The sequence below is a fragment of the Wyeomyia smithii genome, chromosome 3, assembly GCF_029784165.1.
Source record: "Wyeomyia smithii strain HCP4-BCI-WySm-NY-G18 chromosome 3, ASM2978416v1, whole genome shotgun sequence".
Taxonomy (NCBI): domain Eukaryota; kingdom Metazoa; phylum Arthropoda; class Insecta; order Diptera; family Culicidae; genus Wyeomyia; species Wyeomyia smithii.
This window is the reverse complement of record NC_073696.1, coordinates 29,777,750-29,799,832: the sequence shown is the minus strand read 5'-3', so window position 1 is coordinate 29,799,832 and position 22,083 is coordinate 29,777,750. Positions and strand designations below refer to the sequence as shown.

At 40.3% G+C, this 22,083-nt stretch overlaps 2 protein-coding genes across 7 annotated transcripts in view; one reads left to right on the top strand and one right to left on the bottom strand.

The window, feature by feature from the left end:
- The window catches only part of LOC129727303 (protein kinase C and casein kinase substrate in neurons protein 1), an 82,529-nt gene that overhangs the window by 46,961 nt on the left and 13,485 nt on the right, over positions 1-22,083 (bottom strand). The gene's annotated exons all lie outside the window — the stretch shown is intronic.
- On the top strand, positions 2,213-4,482 carry LOC129727305 (centrosomal protein of 135 kDa-like). Its single transcript, XM_055685012.1, has 7 exons — positions 2,213-2,372; positions 2,430-2,679; positions 2,736-3,091; positions 3,563-3,729; positions 3,791-3,927; positions 3,992-4,288; positions 4,389-4,482. The coding sequence occupies exons 1-7, from the start codon at positions 2,258-2,260 to the stop codon at positions 4,471-4,473; spliced, it is 1,407 nt and encodes a 468-aa protein (XP_055540987.1). The 5' UTR covers positions 2,213-2,257; the 3' UTR covers positions 4,474-4,482.

Sequence of the window (22,083 nt, the reverse complement as noted above, 5' to 3'; positions counted from 1 at the left end):
TGAATTACTTTTGATATAGAAGCCCAAACATGGTTCGTCCAATTAAAAGCAAAGCCTTGAGGCTCGGAACTCGACCTGCTGTTTATTATACACAGACCTCGCAGTCAACTGTTTAGTGTACAGGACGATTTCGAGGCTAGCGCTACGTTACGATACTGACACTAACAGTTTCTCTCAAGCTGAGACTCAAAACCACTGACTTGTTAGTCCAGCATCGTGGTTCATCCAATTAAGCATTCTTAACAATCAAATTTCAGTTTATACCGGGACATCGTAAAGTCAATGGCTTCGCAGTGTTGATTATAAGAATTCATCATACTATTTACAGGTCCATTTTTTGCGTATTCCGTACGATGATGGTTAAGAGCAAATAAACTACGGTGTCGAAGTTGTCGAATGGGTGCATAAAAGTTCAATTTAGAAAGTATTTTTTTTTTTATTCTCGCTTATTTTTCGTCGGTCTAGTTCCGCCACTGTTGTGGCCAATCACCGACGCCCAGGGAGGCGACTCCACACCCAGGACCCTAACTCACGACCCGTTTATTAACGGACCGGCGCCAACGGCTTTACTTCCTCATGCGATGGAAGGCGTGATCCCAGAGATTTTTCGCCTCAGAAAATCTCCCGGTGTCGGCTAGGATTGAATCTAGACCAGTTGGGTTGGTTGTGAGTGGATCACGCCACCTCACAACCATCGACACCTATGTCGGCGGTGGGATTCGAACCCAGGCGTCGAGCGTGGTTGGCGGAGACGTTACCAACCACACTAGGCCCCCGCACTAATTTAAAAAGTAGTACTGCTGAGTCAACGTTCTGCGAAACGATATCGTTTACAAATGAAGCCATCGCGTACTCTCGCCGTTCTTTTAATGTTTGAATGTCAATCAACATGCAGCGTGCTTCATATGACGGAAGACGATGTGCGGTCCAACCTAGCTTACGAAGAGCATATAGTAGAAATTGCTTTTGTACTGATTCTATTCTTTCTTCATGTACGCCAGATTTATTCTTCAACATTGAATTAACATCTAAGCTGCTTAGTTAAGCCCTCAGTGAGAAAGATTTATTCACGTCACGTCGTTGTGGTAGGACCCAGCGAGGAAAAAAAAAGAAATGCAAATACCAGTCCCGTTCGGTTACATCAGCTTCAGTTTGGTTGAGGACACACGTCCGCTTTTTCCACGCACATATTATAAACAGTGCAAAGTTGCCCTTTTGTTCACGTTTATCGCACTCCGAAAAAAATGCGATTCAAACGCAAAATGCATCACCGGAAAACTATCTGCAAGCCTCGATTACAATTCCTATCGGGACATTCCGATGGTCCGAGAGTGCGCCGATGATGACGGCAGCAACGCCGGCGGTATGAATTCCAAAATGCGCGCGCTATGTTGCGTAAAACAATCAGTCGCTGCCGCTGCAGTACGAAATTGGCCTCCCAGTCCATGGTACGGGATCCCGAGAGCTGCTCCGCGTTCGCCGATTTTGTGCTACAGAAATCGAAAGTCAATCAAAGAGCACCCCGTCCAAATGCTGCACTGCGGAACCATAAGAGACCCGCGCAGCTGCTGCAATCATCTCCATCGCCAGTTGAGAAAGACTCCAAATGTTATCAACCCCAAACATCACTCCCTCCGCCGCCTAGACGCTCCTTGGAAACCGAAAAATTTCACTTTCTTTCGTTCACCGCGCCGCATTGCTTGTGGCTCGACCGCGCCCCGAGTAATCCACTCAACCGAACAAAGCTGATTGCCCATCACTAAGGGGTACCCGCAGCCAGGTCCCACAAGCCCGGTTACATTCATCGCCAATGCAAATGTATTCTAGGTGTCGCTCATCGCATCACAACGTCCAGCGGTGATGGTCCAATTGTTTTAAATCGGCTATGTCGGGTACGCCCAATCTCCGCAAGCCATAGTTGAGCTTCAATTCATTATCATTCATCAGCCATCTCAGGTGGCAAACCATGGCCGGCGGCGGCATAAGAAATGCACTATGACGCTTTTCGTGTTACTTTCTTTTAACAATTGCATAACCCCGACGGTACTTGTTGGGCTTTGGCGCGTCAATGAACTCGTAGAGTGAACCTTCCTCTGACCGCTCTGATGCTGCGAGAGCAATTAGACTTACCTGAAAAAAAGAAAAAAAAAACAGTTCTAATTATTTCTACAATCGAAAATTGTTCTGTAATGTAATCGAAGTAGTCTAGTAATAAGGACAGTTAAATTCACGCTGAAGGTTAAAAATTCTAGTAAAAATGTCGATTAATTCCTTGTCGCACAGTTTCGAGGAAGAACCCATTTCCGGACTGATCAGTAAACTAGACGATCTCGAAAATACAATAAGCCATTTGGAGCTCGACGTTCGAAATGGTATCCTTAGATTTCTGTTATAAAATCAATCCACAACTTAAGATTTTGTCCTTACAGAGCTACACACCCAACGACTGTTGGATCGTTGCGAACTGAATCTTGCTGCACGGTGTGCGGATCCGTCTGAAACGGATGCCCAAGGTAAGCGACTAAGTGGCGAATCCATTCCGAGCACATTCGGCGAATGCAGCTGCCGTTGCAGTCAGGCGCTGGCAATCTATCTGGAGCAGCTGCGGCAAGCAAAACTAGAACAGGAACAACTCCTGCGGCATCTTAAGATGCGAGAAGAGCAGCTTCAGCTGTACCGGTAAATTAGAAACTATTTTCTCACAACTTTCTTGTTACATTCCCATCCTCCGAAAGCTCAAAAATGCTAGAAACCAACGCGATCGTTGAGCACCAAAAGGAACAAATCCGTGCCCTGGTTGAGAAGGAAAAAATGGTAACGGAAAAAATTAATTTCACTTTGGAGGAAGAAAACCAAACCTTGATGCAAGAAATCAACCAGCTGAAAAGACTTCCGGACGAACTGCGGGTGCGAGAGCGGGCTCTCCGAGACGCCAACAAGGAACTGCAGGAGACGAAGCTGACACTCAAATCGCTGCTGCTAGACATCGAAACCGGGCTGGAAACCTGCGAGGACATTTCCGGTGAACTGCAGCAAGAACGAACCCGTGCCTTTCAAACGATGACCGAAATCGACCAGGAAAAGCGTAAAGGTGAGCCTAACAAACAGCAATGTGGAACACAAATTTCCCATCCATTTTTTTTTTTTTTGCATATCCGTGCAGTATGGAATTTCCTCAATTTGCACAATAAAAATATAGCCGACAAACTAGGTGTTTCGGCTGACAGGGTAACTGAAATAGTGAGCAGAGAAGTAGTGAAATAGTACCGTGCTGTGGCGCAGTTATTTAACAAAAATAATTAGGTACAATTACTATTTACAATTGAAATCTCAAACAGCATATATCCAGTTTTGAAATATGTTAGTGAAAAATCTAACAGGCTTCGATAAATAAGAATACGAACTGTTCAAAGTCTTCCAATTGAACGGTTGCTACACATAAACAAGCAAACATTGCACAGAACGACTAGTGAGTTTTCTAGTTGTTATGATAATATGGATGGGATGAAAGTGTTCTACATTTTCTCTTTTCACTTTGCATATTCCCGGTTTCTACTTCCAGTTATTACATGGGTCGCTAAATACAGTGAGCTGAAGCAGCAGTACGAATCAGCCCTGCAGCAAAAAGAATCCGTTGATCAATTGGTTGCCGAACTTCGGGAAAAGTCGCTGCAATTGGATCAGATGACTAAAAAGTACGAAGCGATCAAAGAGGAGAGCAGCAAATATGTAAGATAATTAGTTTCAAACTGAAGTTTAATCTGAATAACTTTTAAATTGCAATTGTCAGCTTTCGAAGGTAGAAAGCGAATATAGCCAGCAGGAGAAGAAGTTGAACAAGCGAGTAGTCGACCTAGAATGCGAAAATCAGTGTTTGAAGGTCAAACTAAACGACCAGAGCTTTAAAACATCGGACACTTCTCACAAGTATAAAACCGCAGATTCTTATGCCAAACTTTTTCTAGTAACAAAATGGTTGATCTCTTAATAGGATGCACTTGGAACTTTTGAGTCTGGAACAAAAGTTCAAAGAAGCTCAGGAGGAAATAAGTGCTTTGAAACGTTTCAACGAAGCAACAGCAGCCGCCGCGGAGTATGTAACACGCAAAAAGCAAACCTCTGGTAATGATTCCGATTCGCCCTCCCTGAGTCCACCGTTTTGCAGTATGTGCGCTGTTGAAACATCCGAAAGATTGAAATCTTTGGGAGATATTTGCTCGTCTCCCTACCAAAACTCTGGTTCTGAAAACGACACTAGCGATCGGTCATTGGAAGATACAACAATCCCGTTGAGTTCTAAATCTCTTAAATCCAAATAATTAGTGATTACCATTTCAGAATATATTGAATAGAATTTATTTTAATATAGACACCCTTTCTATTGACAGCGATATGCTTGAAGCGACGTGTACATTTGCTTTTCACAACCTGCGCAGATTGATGAATGGGTCGCGTCCAACTCTACCCACTTGAGTGTCGTTCCTGTGTATCCCAAGGCACAATGTCAACAAAAGTTGTCACATCAGTTTTCACACTTCAACTAGTAGAATAGGTGCTCCGTGAGTTGACATACAGCCAACAAATTAAATTCGCACGTTGCTGTCTTCTCATTGTCAACACGTTAGTTTATTTCTTGTTCTGGTCTTTCTTACAGAACTTAGTCCCACGAACAAAACGATTATTTGTTGAAATCTCGAAAACTTGTGCATTGTAACAATTATTGCTCCAACGCCAGAGTACAAAAAATGTTTCAAATTGAGATAAATTATTGTAAATGTTATGGTGTAATAGAACCCTAGATAAAGGTTCTGAATGAGGCTCTGAATATGCTAAGTTAACAAACTAAATTATATTGTTTATGTGCCAGCTGCGTTAATTTTTGTGTAAGTAGCGTGGAACGTATTTCAAACAGAACGGTAATATAAAAAAGTAAAATTCAAATAATTGATGTAAATGGTCTGTCATCACATTATTCGTGGTATGAAATGGTCTACCGCAGATTGAAGAATGACTAGAATCGAGCTTTGTGTTGTTTTCGATACAGAACAACAATATTTTTCAACTCCAGAATCCTCCTGTCTTCTAATGTATATTATGTTTTATAATCGTTATGCTGAGCCAAACAATTTTTTTCTCTATTTTTTTCCTTTAATATTTCCCCGTTTTCTCTCTCACTGTATTTTCACTCTTATTTTATTTCTTTGTATTTAAGTTTTAGTCATTGCTCTCTCTTCCTCTAGCCTATCTCTCTCTATCTATCTATTTCAATATCTCTCTCTCTTTTTATTTCTCTCTCTATTTCTATTTTCCTATCTATCTCTATTTTTCTCTATCTCTAACTGTACCTCTTTATTTATCTCTATCTGTAACTCTCTACTCTATCTCTCTATCTCTCTATCCTCCTATCTTTCTTGTTATTTCCTTTTATTTTTCCCTTCTATCGTTATCCTATCTCATTTCTTTCTTTTTCCCTGATTTTTTTTTATTTTTCTCTCATTTCACTGCCTTAACATTTTTTGTATTTTGTTTTTCTTATATTTCTTCGGTTTCGCTCTCCCCGTGTCTCTTTTTTAGGTCAATTGCTTTCTCTCTCTGTCTGTCTCTCTACCTTTGCATTCGTTTTTTTTTATTTCACGCTTGCTGTCTTTTCTCTTCCATTTTTACAAGGTTTTATGTTTTTTCCACATTTTTCTAGATACTTTCGTTTTTAAATTTTTTTTGTACACTTTTTTCAAATTTCCTTTGCTAATAAACCTTTTAGTTGGTCTCGAGGTACGATGCTGACCTAACAAGCCAATCTTCGCATGTTCGACCGTTAGAATTACTAGGAGCGTGACGCTAGGCCCGTAGTTGTCCTGTACACTAACGGTTAGCTGCGAATTCTGTAACAGAAGATCGAATTCCAGAAGGAATGTAGTAAGTACCTGGGCTTTGCTTTTTTCCTTTGCTAATAACTAATATTTTTTCGTGCTTCTATTTACTTTTTTCGCCTGCTTACTTACGTTTTGGTTTTCTCCTAATTGTTTCTGGAAGTTTCTCTCTCTATGATCTGTTTATTTTACTCCATCTCTCATTTTTTCTAGCTTTCTCTTTTTTTCTCATTACTCTCCTTTTAATCGTGTTTTTTCTTCTATTTTCAGGCGTGAGATCCCTCAATTTCGTCTCTTTTTTCTCTTTTTTTGTATCTTTGTTAAATAGCCTCTCTTAGTCCTAAGTCCGGTCCGATTTTTGTTTATGTTTTCTTTTCTCATTTTCAATTGATTTCTTTTGTTCCTGTGCTGTTGAATAGTATTTTTGTTTCTTTTCTTTTTTTAATTTTCAAGTCTATTTTCATACATTTTGTCTTTTATTTCTCTAATGCATCTGTTAATTTTTATTTGCTTTGTCCCCTTTTTCTGTTTCTTCTCATTTCCGCTCTCTTTTTCTTTTTCTCTCTCTTTCTTTCTCTCTCTCTCCCTTTCTCTCTCTGTGTTTCTCTATCTGTTTTTCTCTCTCTGTCCCTTTATCTGTCTTTCTCTCTCTCACTATCTGTCTTTCTCTCTCTCTATCTGTCTTTCTCTCTCTGTTTCTCTATCTGCCTTTCTCTCTCTCTCTCTCTCTGTCTCTCTATCTGTCTTTCTCTCTCTCTCTCTGTCACTCAATCTGTCTTTCTCTCTCTCTCTGTCTCTCTATCTGTCTTTCACTTTCTCTGTCTCTCTATCTGTCTTTCTCTCTCTCTCTGTCTCTCTATCTGTCGTTCTCTCTCTCTCTGTCGTTCTCTCTCTATTTGTCTTTCTCTCTCTCTCTGTCGTTCTCTCTCTATTTGTCTTTCTCTCTCTCTGTCTCTCTATCTGTCTTTCTCTTTCTCTGTCTCTCTATCTGTCTTTTTCTATCTCTTTCTTTCTATCTGTTTTTCTCTCTCTGTTTCTCTATCTGTCTTTCTTTCTGTCTGTCACTCAATCTGTCTTTCTCTCTCTCTCTTTTGCTTCCTTTCACTCGCTTTTTCTTGTTGTTTCTCGTTGTAGCCATTTTTTGTTCCAAGATCTTTCTACTCCGCTTCTGTTTTCTCTGTTTTTCGTCTTGTTTGTCTCTTTTTGTGTTCTCTAATGTTACTTTGTTTTTTTTTTCGTAATCCCTTCCAGCATATTCCTATTTTTGGTCATAGAATTCAAATTCAAAACAAAAAGAAATTTAGATTTGAAAACCAAACACACATATCGTTCCAGGTAATGATAACTCGGTATCTTTTTGGCGCCCTAATAGTGATTTCATTCGCCGGGGTATAATCCCCACGAGAAATCACCAAAAGATAACGACTTCCAGTGAAAGCTCAACTGAACTGCCATATTTTGCATATTTTCCACGTGATGTCTAATAATCTAGCTTGTTATTTTTTGCAACAATATACGTGTTTCATGTGCTAGGGCAGAAACGCAGCAGGTTTCCTTGTTCGCCGGAGACGGTAACGTACCGATTTTGACCATTTATTGGCACCCAAGTCTAAGGACACCATTCGTGTCTGATTGTCACTGAACCATCCAAAAGTTGTCTTTTTTGTTCGCTGTTCAGCATTCTGCCAGGCTGAAAGTCTTCACGCACGTGACCAGATCGGCCTGGTTTTTCTAGACCGAAGCAAGGCGCTCATGATGTGTAGGTACATATGTAAACAGATATGGCAGCATATATGTGTTTCGATAACACGATTATGAAATGCCTTGGACAGGCATGTAGACCACACGCGACGATGGATCGCTTTTGATTACGGAATTTTTCTAGTCATACTTTACCACAGCGGCGCTGGCTGTTCGTTGTTAGGTTGAGCTTATTTCTATACACACATCCCATAAGTGACTCTCCACTTGACTGGTCATTCCGATACATGTCGACTGCTGGAAATCACCGAACGGTTGTTATTCGATCTACAGAGTTGTGGAAACAATGAAGATAATAGACTCAGACATGCTTTTGGCAGTTAGTAGTCCTTTTTGTTTCTAGGTGTTACTTTACCACTCAAACATTACGACTCATGTTTTTTAAATGGCAGTATTTAACTAAAACCTTTTTTGTGCCGAACCTTCAAAACAAAAACAAGTCTAATTTTCGGAGTGTTCAACATATGCATCAATTCGCGGTGGCATTTCCCAGGTTTTTGTGTTCTTGTTCCACAATTGTGAACTGTGTAGCACCACCATCACAACGGATGTCATTCCATTTGCTCACTAAACTGGAACCGGATCACAGCACTGGCAAGCCGTTCTGTAGAAGAAGGGTGGACGTGCTACTATACTGTACACCAAGCACCGCCGGTTGCCTGTGACACCAGTAGCAACTCGTCGCGTGCTCACTGCACCGCACCGTCTGGGGAATGGCCGGGGAAATTGGATTAAATGACGAAAATCAATAGATCATTAAGGTATTTTGTACCGTGATAGGCCGTGTGACATGGATAGTTCTGGCTGACACCGCGGAAATTATTGCAGGGTTTTCCGCTTTTTGAGCTTTACTGGAATATCCTTGTTCAGCTCCGTCCAGTCCTAGAAAGGACGGGAGCCAGTCCAATCAATTAAGGCCAACCGGTGGAGCACGCGGCCTTTGTTCACAGGTGTAATCATGCAATATAATTTTTATTTGAGTGAGCCCGTCGTTCCGATGGACGGCTGGCTATGGTAAAGCCCCATTGATGTAAAGTGCATATCGATTTCAAAGGGAGAATTAATGCTGTATGTTCTGCAGTTTCATTGATTTTCCACCTATATTATGTAGTATAAACAACCGCTCGGAAGAGGGCAAATCGTGGAAACGACAATAAAGTAGCAAAAAGAATGAAACTACCATTTTCGTTTTTCTAAACAATTTTTCACATCATATACGATTCCGGATGTGAGAATGGATAACAGATGAAAATAAAAACAGGTGTGAAATATGTTGTTTCAGTGATTTTCTACCCGGAGTGGCAATTACATCCGACGAATCTCGAGCTCACGTGTGCTCTCTCTGTGGTAACTACGTGTTAATGCGGGAATAGGTCGAATGGTAGTTGCCTCCTCCGGCGGTGATAACGAATGATTGCGCCTGCAGTATTTTTCAATGGCAAACATATTTTCTTCTGCGGTGTGTTAATTGATATCTACTCTCATCGGTTACGTGACGCATTGTGGTTTTTTCCGAACAAAATGTGACCCAGATTTAGATAGAGCGCAATTCGTGCGTTGGTTTTGTTTTCAGTTTTCCGCCTTCGTCGTACGCAGATGTAGTGATAATGCACCCGCGGCTGCATGAACGTAAGACGAAGTTCCTGCTCGAGTTTGAAATGATCTTCAAGTTTGCTCGAGGTAACCGAACCGGTAGCCATTGCTTTTGTTAGGGCAATTTCAGGCGCAACAAACGCCGAAGATGTTTTACTAATTGAATTGTTTGTTTTCAATGCAAATATTTTCCTAACTTTGAAAAGCTCAGCTTATTAGTTATACGTCGAGTCACATAGAGATGGGGTTGTATAATTTGTATGAAAACATACTCTGTAAATTTCACACCAAACAAAAGGAAAATACCAGCTTTCAGTATAGTTGTCATTATAAAATTTATGGTTTTGAACATAATTAGAATAGTTTTGGATTTTTAGGCTGGCAGTGTACAAAATATTCTAAACGGGAACTTTCCTTAAACCCGACATTTCAAGCGTTGATTGCAGCCATTCAAGAAGAATTCTCAATTTCTTCGAAAATGGCCATAATCAACCAAAGTAAATTATATTTTAGAATATTAATTGGGACTGCAAAGCAGAAAATCCAAAAAATAAAATATTCAACAGTCGTCGTTAATTGCTCTTGTAAAAAATAAACCTATTTGTCTAGTTATTTGAACAAATAAAGAGCCAAACTTACAAGTTAGCAAAAGTACAACTGCGAAATTGAACACAAGCGCAAAACACTGCAAGCGTAGCGTTGATTTCGTTTTTAAGCACTAGAGAAACGAATTTGGATTCCAATTAAAATGAGCATGATTCATTACCATTTGATCCAATGTTCTAGTAAAGCGAACACTGCTGGGTAAGGGACCGTCCACATTCCACGTGTACAGGAAAATCGTCATTCGTCATTTATCCTTTCAAACGCGAGGAAAACAGCACAATAGTCTCCGAAATCAACATCAAAATGACTGCTGGGAGAGCAAAATTGGAGGCCAAAGAGAAAATAGCCACAACTTAAGTCAAAATTCCTGAAGCCATGAAATTGTCAAAACAAAAATTAATTACTAATGAATTTGTAAACCAGTCGAAGAAATCAAGTAAAAGACAAACAGGATTCAACAGTTAGTTCAATATGATTGAAAGCTTCTATAGAAGTTGGAAAGATAAAAACTTTTCTACAAATTTAGAAGATTCAAAAAAATAACAAGTACACTAAATTTAACTCAAAATGCATGAAAACGCTCCGAGAAGTAAACTGACTAAAATCATTTTAAACAGAAAGTAAAAATATATAGCTGTCTCTAAAAAATAGCAAGAGGGTATACAAAAGTTCATGCTGAAAAACATCCCTCAAATCCAAAAAAAAAGTTGAAAAGAAAAAGTCTTAAAATAACTTTAAGCGACTAGAAACACCTTAAGAAAAAAAAAAACAAAAATTTTAAAACGCTTCGAACGTAAAAAAATGAAATAAATTATAAATTTACCTTGAACTGGTTCAAAAGTTTTCTAAACAAAAAAAAGTTTTAAATATAGTCCTGAAAATGAAAACTGCTTTTTAAAAACAGTTGAAACCAGAAACGCAAATGATCCCAAATTTGGTTGAAATTTGTAAATTAAATAACTCTACAGAGAGGAAAAGACCAAAAAGATAATGATTCAAATTCTGCCTAATGGTTTGAAGACACCAAAGTAGTAAAAGCCAAAATAAGAAATTGATTCCAAATTCAGTGGATGAGACGGTGTTTCCAGAGTTTGCTTTGTCAAGCATATGGTCGTGGGTTCGAATCTTAGTAAAACTAGGCCATTCGATGTCAGAAAGGACTCGAGCATGAGTTTATTTTCAGGCTCCTCACCAGTCCCCCTTCCTTGACGGTGATATCTACAATACCTTTGCATGACTTCCTCTTAAAAAAATCACTCTTATCAATAAAACTGAATAGGGAATTATAACTGGTGATATTTGGCATGAGGACCGAGGCTCGGTATAGTAGAACAGTAAGCGTGTAAAAGGAAAGGGTAACATCACATTACACACAAGCACTGATAAAAATAATAATAAGCATGCCACTTATCAATAGCGGTATTGCTAATAATAAAAGTGTGGGATACAGCAGACACCCGGGCATATCTCACAATAAATCAACGATTCTGGTCACAGTGAGGAAATCCATACAGGAAAAAATAGATGGATGAGGCTAATGACAAAACGGAATCTTAATTTGGATAACAGCATAGTTGAAAGTACCTCAAAGACTTAAAACAAAGTTCATGAAAAGTGATTTTCAATTAGCCTTAAAAACTTAAAAGCTAACAAGAGAAAACAAATAATATCTCATTTCACCTGAAATGCTTGAAAGGTTCTCAATATGTGCTCAACATGCCTGAAGAATCTTTTCGAAAAACGGAGAGCATGAGCATGAGCATGATTGACCGCCCGCGGTTGCTACTCCGTTATTGCCAGATCAGCTGTAATTACACAGAGAACCAATGGATGATGCTTGGGATTAACAGTCATCCTCAATGTGTAACAACTGGTGACCTTAATCTTTATATTAGGCAATACCAGCGCCGGCCGCATCCGAATGCAGGTCAAAGAAGGAGTGTGTATAGGAATATGTTGACGTGATACTCGCTTTATTGGAAGCCGAGAACACCTCTGCACTTCCACGAGAAATCACTGGGATGTTGGAGAAAAGGGTAAGATTTGCAGCAGGTTTCGTTTTGGTAAACGATGCGCTGAGTTCTAGTACCGGGTTCATAATAACAAATATCGCGCGTACGAGTTCATTATATCTTTTACGGAAATCATAACGCGATCCGAACTCATTCCGGTTGATGATGTAACACCGCAAAATAAAGCGCACGCGAGGATACCGGACCTATGACTCAATCAAGACAGATTCAAATATTCGAACATCTGTTTATGAAGTCATTATGCAACTACCGAAACATATCTCTCATTGATTTATCTCAGCTGACTACACAATGTTACGAAAGCTACGAGAGTTGAGCCTACGTTAACGCCTCGCTACTCCTATCACTTCTTCGTGAAGTGACCCTCTGTATACCGAAAATTATAACACGGTTATAACCAGTCTGTAGAAAATACAACCTCATGAAAGGTATCGACGCGGAGTTTCTAGATATTCGGTGACCCGGACATCTGGCTTTGAGCTTAACAGGTCGACTAACGACGTTTCTTGTAAATTGTTCGTCTGTTCTTGAAAAGCGATTTCTTGCTTTGAGACCGATTCAAAGCAGAAATAAACAATAGAGTATTATTAGAGCCACGCACAGGTGTGTGTGTGTGTGTGGTATATTACACTACATTTCGAAAACATATATATGAGCAGAACTCTCCCGGGCCGGAGACGCGTTTACACCGAAGCATTATACACGACCGCTCAATCCACGCCTACCGACGGAGACGCTCGGGAGTACGATATTTCACGCCGATTCTCTATTAGCTGTTGATGCGAGTGTTGCCTATCAAATAGAAAAATTGGCAAAGTTTCATGCATCCAAAGCCCCAATAGTTTAAAAAATGCATTTATGCAAATTGACCAAAATATATATCTTAAGTTTGTCGACAAAATGCCAAACTAGTCATAATTGGGACATAGTATACGAAAACCTCTGCTCAAAAGCTAGAAAAATCGAAAAAATTAAATCATAAGATTTCAGAAAAACTGGCGAATCTTCTTGCATACAAAGCCGTAAAATTAAAAAAAAAAAAACATATATATTTTCACCAAATTGCCTTAAATTTATGCACAGAGTGCCAGACTAGCCACAATCAGGATATAATTGTCGTGAGCTCGTGTCACCCTGAAACAAGAATTGGTCATAATCAATAATTGATCAAAAGCTAGACAAATCGAAAAAATAGAAACCGGTTAGTAGAAAACCTTATACTGGAATTTTTTTCTTATTACGCCAATACTCTATGGATGAGATTGCGAACAGCCTTTGTAATTATACTACATGTAAAGCCATATCGCGTTCTACGCATTCAAAATCGTAAGAACATGAAAATGCACATATACAAACTAACCAAAAGTCTAAGGCCTTTACCAGGCCAAACGCGAAAAAACGCGAAAAGCAGCGCGAACCGATTCACCCGGCCGTAGGCCAATGTACAGCCCTACTTACGGCTATACACTAACCCACGGCCCGGCGAACCGGTCCGCGCCACCCCCCACACCCAGCCTGGCAGAGGCCTAACACTTATTGACAAAGTATCAAACCAATCATGGTGCAACTGTTGCAAAATTATAACACGTTATCCGAACACCTATCAAAACGCCAATGACGATGACGAACAGTCTGCACATATACACACCGCCAGCAGAAAAACAGTATATAGATCTCAACCCTTCCCTCCAGTCCCTAAAAAAACCTACCAATCTCCAGTTCTATTTTTCTACATAACCAAAATAAAATGTCCAAAAAAACCCAGATGTAGTGCGCGATGCGCACTGCATGAACACTGTCAATGTCAACGAGCTGCGTGCCGAAGGCACAGAAACACACATTCAATATATTCCTTTCTTCATTCACCACCACTCCACTGGCATACAGCCCCAGCGTCAACACACATACCACCGCCGAGCAATCGAACGACAAAACGGCAACAGTTCGCACTACACACGCAAACAATTTAATCTTGTCTCACTCAACCGGTACACAACTGATGCACACAAACGCATTAAAAACTGCGTTCTTTCTGGCTTTCAGGCTGACCAGCTCTTTCCTATTCAATACAATGATGATATCAATTATTCATTTGTTAATCTGGTACTTATCTGAACGACCGTATATTTTCCAAGTAATGCTGATGGTTTTCCCTGATCGCAGTATTGTAACACCGAGATGCTGGTGTATTCACATCTACTCCTTTACTCTTTTGCACACCTACTCCTACCACTTCAACTGATCAGCCATATCCATAGTTGATCACAGCAGCTGTAGAATTTGATTCCCTTTTTCTCACCGCCCTTTTGTAGAAACTATTAAAACACTCATTCACCAAGCATTCTGATATCCTATCTTTCGATCACTACGTTTCTGAACATTTTACTCACTGTTTTCAAGCATAAATTAATCGAAAATCACGGAGCGATATATCACGCGTCATTTTTTCTCGCATTCACACACACCATCTGAAGAATCTTTTCGAAAAACGGAGAGGCCACAAATAACATGATTCGAAATTCATCTCAAATATTGCTGACAACGACTCTAAAAACTAAATGAATTTTTTTGGCATATTTTCCAAATAATGTCCCCGTGGTCATTATCATTATCCCTTCCTTCCCCTACAGTGGACAAGCGCGGACATTTGCGTATCTCCTACCCCCAATAAGTTGTCCACGTGAAATGTGGACGGCTCTTAAGATCAAAATCTAATTTTTTATTAGTTATAGCCATTTCCCAAACTTCTAAATGAGTTTTCGATATAAAATGTCTTCCATTTTAAATAAGCGAAAAGAAAGAAAATGTTAGAAACAAGGGAAAACAAATGAGAAGACAGAAAGAAAATGATAACGAGAAAAAATAATAGAGAAACAATAGAGAAACTGAAAACAGCGAAAAAAAATATAGGAAAATAATTGTGTGAGAAAGGTCGACAAAAAACAAAACTAGAAGAAACAGATATAAAATGGAAGAAAAGGGACCAGAAATTTGAATAGAAACTGCACAATGAAAACAAACAGAGACAAAATGATATAAAATAGGGGCTAAATTGGGTCAAAACTGGAATAAAAATAGTAGAAAGCAAAGATAAAAATGATAAAAAATAAATGTAGTCACCCTCCAGATAAAATATCGAAAATAATAAAAAAAAACAAGCAGGAGAGAGAAATTGGGAGCACAGAAAGCAAATAGGGACAAAAATGAAAGATAACAGAGGCAAAACTAAGAGAACATACACGCAAAAGTTGGAGTGTGCGTAACCAGATCATTTATGAGCGAAATTAGCGCATTTACTGATTAAAATTGGAACCAGTACAACGCATGTGCGTTGGGCATAACGCATTTGATGCTCTAGCGTATTTTGAATGTATTGCGCAGCTCCAAACCATTACACTTATAAAGCATCAGCCGATGTTTAGAAGGTTGGCATCGTTAAAACAGTGCAACAAGCAGTTAATACTGATAAGTTGGGTACTGACTCCATTGAAGAAATTATTATCTGATCGATTCACTTCCATGAAACAGGTCATTTGAAAACATCATTCAATCATTAACAATAAACAAAAACATGAGATTAGTCCAAAACATTTTGCATTTAATTATGACTCTGGTTTCATTCACATGCATTCAGTTCTGCGTTACTGGCACCAGCGTCAATAACTTCCGCGGCAACAAGGCTCGCTATTGGCTGTTTCGGTTGCTGACGATTTTTAGGGATGCACGAGCTGTTGATACGCACCGGCTCGCGAAAGTAAAGAACGATTTTTTGAGCGCCTCGAAACTGATTGTTCGCCCGAAGCCGAAGTTTACCGAGACATTACGATTTTATATGATACATATTCTGATTCTGATCTGTATTCCTTGTACAACTTTTGCGTTATGTGTATCACGCATTGGTTGTGCGAAGTCAGAGCAAATTCTGTGCGAATTGAAAGGACACATTGGATGATTAAAGCTTGAGCTTTTGCGTGTAGACAAAAGAGCAGAAACTGATCCCAAAATGATAAAAAAACATCGACAAAATTAGAGAAAACATTGACAAAAAGAAAAAAACAAGGAAAAAAACAATAAAAAACATGAGCAAGATAAACGTATGGTATTGGCTGTCTGTCCATTATGTTTTGTTTTTGATGCGCGATGAAGCAATTTTGAAAAATCGTGGGGAAACGGTTTTTGGCCGGTGAGATGCCAGAACTATTTCGTATAATTCCGTAGATTCTGCGGATTTCCTACGGATTTTTTTCTTTCTAGTAAAATTTCGAATAAAAAATTAGAGTTTGTGTAAATAACCGGACGATGGAGGAACCAAATTTTATTGTCACCAGCAACCATATTTTTTAAACGGGATGGAATTGCGGGAGAATTGCCTTTATTTTTTTTATTTGTCTATTGCATCCGACATATTGTCTTAATGAATATAAATTTATTATTTATACTCACCCCCGGAAGAACGAACTGCGAAAATTCGTTTATTTTCGGAAATTTTATCAACCGATCCGTATATCCGTAGAAGTGAAACAAATCCGTAGATCTACGGAGAAATCCAGCGGTAACCACCCTTGCACAATATCCAAACGTCTGAAATCGTGTGGGGTTAAGCGTGATTTCGGTTACAAAACCATCGAAAGTTACAAGAAAACATCCTCTTTGAAGGACCGTAGAAGATCCGGTTGGCCCGATCGTAAGGCGGTAAAGTTGTCGGGGAGCGTGTCCGGCGAAAAGGCAATGTTCAGTTCGAAAACTTGTCACGGATCTGTCCCAAATATTTAGACAACTGACCTTGTAAGAAGCGTAAAGTTCACAAAGTTTCCGACTCCTCTCAGTGAATGAGGCTCTATAGAACGAGAATGAGACTTTCAAAAATGATAGATTGTGGGCAACAGCAAGGATACAATAGCAGCTTCAGTGATAGCTTGCAGTTTACAAGCGAAGAAAGCTTTAATTGGTTTTCATCGACAAAAACATCGAAAGTTTTGAAGAAATTTGTTGCCCCGATTATCCGAAAACTCTTCGAAGATAATCACTATGTGCTTCTACAAGACGGTGGTCCAGCGCATGCTGCTAACTTGGTTCAAGATAAGATTTGTATTCAGAATTTTGTTAAAAATTCTGAGTTGCAAAATTCACACAAAAAACAGAGAACCAACGAACTTATTATCCCACATAATTCTGACAGGGTTGATACGCTATTCGAGTCAAGTGTAAAGTTCGTTAAATGCATTCCGGATTTCGTTATCGGAAATAATAGAAATCTTATCGCTCACGGATTAGACGGTTTTACATTGCAAATTTAAATCTGTCCGGTTTAAGACGCTAATAAATATATTTTCTCGCACGATAACTTTTTGCTGGTTTGCCGAATTCAAGCCAGTTTGTTCAAACCATCTGTTTTTTTTTGTGGTAAACTATTCGGTTATGCTAAATTTGTGATTCGAAAATTAATATTTATTCAGGTGTCTTTTATTGGAAGCAACAAAACCAAACGAATTCGTTTAATTAGTTGGCTAAATTCTGCTGCATGTTTTTGTTTAAATTCGTTCGAAAAGAAACGTTAAAGGTTATTTAAACAAAAAATATAACATCGACTGAGTCCAAATACCTTCCACGTGTTGAGGTAATTATAGGTCATGCCGCAATCATGAAATCGTGAAGTGAAACAAATACGGTCTGCTTTACAAACACCACTTTATCACCCGCTATCAACCTAGTAGGTACTTTTTTCCCATTCCCGTTCCATCCAGTGTCGGGAACCGTCTTCCAAAAGCGACGCCCTATCTCTGTCTCTCTGTGCTATTGATTTTGAAATCAAACGCGGCCACCGCTGTCACCTTGGGGCAATTTATTTTATAGATATTCCTAATGGGGCACAGCGACGAAATTCAAACCCTCGCACTTCACAGACCACCGGTTTTGGACTGTGTGGCGTGAGGAGACGAAAGCAGAAGAAAATAGTTTAATCTACCGCACGAAAGCGCCTATAGGCAAAGCAAGTGATGAAGAAGTGGGTTTGACACTAGAGATAGAGATAGGCAGAGAGACACGAAGTGCAGTGGCTGGGAAGTTAACGGCGAGTGGTGACAGCTAACAACCACGTCTCCGATTTTCCAATACTTAGCAGCTGAGAGAAGAAAAAAAACAATTCTGCTAATTAACGTTTTTGACACACCGTTCCACTCTGGTCGTCTTGGAAGTCTTGGTCGTTACAATCATCATTATACATATAAGCAGGGATGTCTAACTATTAGAATCGCTTTCCTATCCAGACGGTACCCAAAGGAACAACAGGCTGCAATCTGTGCGCGCGGTGCTAATAAACGAAATGATGAAAATAAACAAATTGGAAAGCCTGAGCGCTCGCACTTTGGGTTGGGACGTCGGTCGTCGTGATTCCGGTGGATCACATGTAGGCATGCGGTGGTCTTCCCAAAGAAAACAGGTTATCGGTACAAAATCCGATCGACCGAATCAAGTGTGTGTGGTGCGCGGTTTTTGTATCTTTCTGGACCACCCTTTTTCTTTGGTCCCCTAGCCTTTCCCCTTTCCGCACCCCGCTCCTCCGGCGCTGATGTTTATGTGTATGTCATAAGATTCCTGCGAGATGTCCGATCCGAGAGAGCCGGTTTCCGATACAACAAGTCTTCGCAAGAATAAAAATGAAAGATCTAACGGAACCTTCGGTTCGAATCCACGCGTGTTGGTTCCATCTTTCCACGTTCGAACGAAGCAACCTGAGCCTGAGTACATAGGGACGAAGATTTTGGCCGCCAACGAAAAGAGACAGAGCTAGATGGATGCTGGAACGGAATATTTGCGCTACGTGGCTGTCGTACACACAGATTTCGATACTGTTTAAGCAGGATAGCTTACGCGCGTCCACGAGTCTCGCCGCCTTAGAAGGAATGTTGTTTGCTGAATCGACCGTAGTGCAGCGATTCGTGGGCTGGTTTAGTCCGAAACTTAAACGTTCGAACCCGCCAGATCGAAGCGTATCGCCGCACTGATAACGATAGAATACCTGAGCGACAGTTCAATTGCTGTGGTATTTATTGGCGCGCTTTATCAACACAGATATAGTACCAACATTCCATAGCAGCCGAGAGGTAAGATTGTTTTTAAAACAGGCAATCGTGGGTTTTTGTATTTTATTTTTCAAATTTAATTTTGAGTCTAAGTTGATATTTGCAGTTTCTCTGAATGTTAGTAGCGATTTTGAATTTACTTCTAGATATTTTTTTTTCTTCATCTATAATTTATTTGACACGGCACAAATACAATTTAATGTTTAACGGCGCCAATTATATCTGGTAGCTTACTTTCTAAAGTATCTTAATAACTAAAAGCAAATTTTGTATCCTCGCTGCCGACTACGAGCTGAAACTAAATCTAACTTAAAGCTAGAATGTTTTGCATTAAAAGCACTGATTTGTTGTTTGATGGTTTTCCATCGCCATAGGTAAGCAGCATATTGAATATGTTCCGCTGCTGGGCCAAGATATTACGGACAGGCATATTGGGTTGTCTCCCTCGGGACCTGAGAGTATCGTGCGGGTCTAGTTGCTGTTTCCGGATCCGGGGTCTTAACGTGTTCTTGTCGTTTGGTTGGATGTAGGCGGAAGGGAATAGGATTAAACTGGGGCGTGGATGGATTTCAGGAAAACGTATATAAGGGACATGTAGGATAGGTCACGGCTCGCCAAGACATCACGAACAGGAACAGCCGGCTGCCTACCTTCGGCCTGCAGGGAAGCTATTAATTTAGACCTGGCGTCACGGTGTACAGGGCATGACCAAACCACATGCTCTATGTCGTGTTAACCCTCACCACAGGCACAGATACCACTTTCCCCGAGCCCAACACGACGGAGATGCGCGTCAAATCTATAGTGATTGGACATAAGCCGGGACATCACGCAAATGAAATCCCGACCTACATCCAACCCCTTGAACCAACGGGTTCGTCGATACTTTGGGGATTATGGAATGTAACTACCTTCCCAATTCCCTTCTGGTCCAAGCATTTTGCCAACTGATGATCGTATTCTGACGTACAAGTGCGAAAAATTCATTAAAAGCAATTGGTCTTTCATAAATATCACCGTTTGTTGCGCCCACCTTAGCCAAAGAGTCCGCTTTCTCATTGCCCGGTATCGAGCAGTGAGAAGGGATCCACGCTAAGGTAATCTGAAACTATTTTTCGGATAAAGCACTCAGATGTTCACGTATTTTCCCCAGGAAATACGGAGAGTGCTTAACATCTTTCATCGATCGGAGAGCCTCAATGGAACTGAGACTGTCCGTAAAGATGAAATAATGGACCGTGGGCATTTTTTCGATAATCCCTAGGGTGTACTCAATTGCAGCCAATTCTGCGACGTAAACAGAAGCAGGATTATCGAGCTTATGGGAGACGGTTAAATTGTTATTGAAAATACCGAAGCCAGTGACCCATCAAGAAGTGATCCGTCAGTGTAGAACATATTGTCGCAGTTGATGTTTCGATATTTTTTGGAAAAAATTTTGGGGATCTGCTGCACGCGTAAATGATCCGGGATTCCACGAGTTTCTTCTATCATGGATGTATCGAAAAACACAGTAGAATCAGAAGTATTTGATAAGTCGACACGATTTGGAATATTCGAAGAAGGGTTAATATTTTGGGACATGTGATGGAAATACAATGTCATAAAACGGGTTTGAGAATTAAGTTCGATTAACCTTTCAAAATTTTCAATCACGGGACGGTTCAAGACCTCACATTTGATAAGAATACGAGAAGACAGGCTCCAAAAGCGGTTTTTCAATGGTAGTACTCCAGCTAAGACCTCCAAACTCATCGTATGGGTCGATTGCATGCAACCTAAGGCGATACGCAAACAACGATATTGTATTCGCTCCAGTTTGATCAGATGTGTGTTTGCTGCGGAGCGGAAGCAGAAACACCCGTATTCAATAACAGACAATATCGTTGTTTGGTAAAGCCTTATAAGGTCTCCTGGATGGGCTCCCCACCATTGTCCGGTTATTGTACGAAGAAAATTCACTCTTTGTTGACATTTTTTCATCAGATACCTCACGTGACAACCCCAGGTGCCTTTAGAGTCGAACCAGATACCAAGATATTTGTGTACCAAAACCTGAGAAATCGTTTTACCCATTAATTGTGTTTGAAGCTGAGCAGGTTCATGCTTCCTAGAAAAAAACTACTATCTTAGTCTTCTCCGGAGAGAATTCGATACCTAGCTGTAAAGCCCAAGCAGACAAATTGTCCAAGGTATCTTGCAATGGTCCTTGCAAATCGGCAGCTTTGGCTCCTGTAACAGAGAATACACTGTCGTCTGCAAGTTGTCTTATCGTGCATGAATTTTCCAGACACTCGTCGATGTCATTTACATAAAAGTTGTAAAGAAGGGGGCTTCAACATGAGCCCTGGGGAAGACCCATGTAGCAAATGCGAACAGTTGCCAAATCGCCGTGCATAAAATGCATGTGCTTTTCGGACAACAAATTGTGCAAAAAATTGTTCAAAATTGGAGAAAATCCTTGTCGGTGAAGTTTACCCGAAAGAATGTCAATAGAAACGGAATCAAAAGCCCCCTTAATGTCCAAGAACGCAGACGCCATTTGTTCTTTGCGAGCATACGCCAGCTGAATATCTGTTGAAAGCAGCGCAAGACAATCATTCGTCCCTTTGGCACGGCGGAAATCAAATTGAGTATCTGATAGTAGACCATTTGATTCGACCCAGTGGTCTAAACGACGGAGTATCATTTTTTCGATCAATTTCCGGATACAGGATAGCATTGCAATCGGCCTATAAGAGTTGTGATCAGAAGCTGGTTTCCCTGGTTTTTGGATGGCGATCACCTTCACTTGCCTCCAATCCTGCGGTACAATGTTTTGCTCCAGGAACTTATTGAACAAGTTCAACAAGCGCCTCTTGGCATTGCCGGGTAGATTCTTCAACAAGTTGAATTTGATTCTATCTAACCCAGGCGCGTTATTGTTACAGGACTGGAGGGCAACTGAAAATTCTGCCATCGTAAAAGGTGATTCTATCGCGTCGTGGCCCGGAGACGCATCACGAACAATATTTTGCTCAGGAACAGAGTCCGGACATACTTTCCTGGCAAAATCAAATATCCACCTACTTGAAGACTCCTCGCTTTCGTTGACCGTTACGCGATTCCGCATTCGTCGGGCTGTGTTCCAAAGAGTGC

Excerpts from the sequence above, each read along its gene's own strand:
- LOC129727305 (XM_055685012.1), top strand. The coding sequence starts at position 2,258 with ATGTCGATTAATTCCTTGTCGCACAGTTTCGAGGAAGAACCCATTTCC. Across the intron at positions 3,092-3,562 it reads CGACCAGGAAAAGCGTAAAG|TTATTACATGGGTCGCTAAA; the intron begins GTGAGCCTAACA and ends TTCTACTTCCAG. Across the intron at positions 3,730-3,790 it reads AAGAGGAGAGCAGCAAATAT|CTTTCGAAGGTAGAAAGCGA; the intron begins GTAAGATAATTA and ends TGCAATTGTCAG.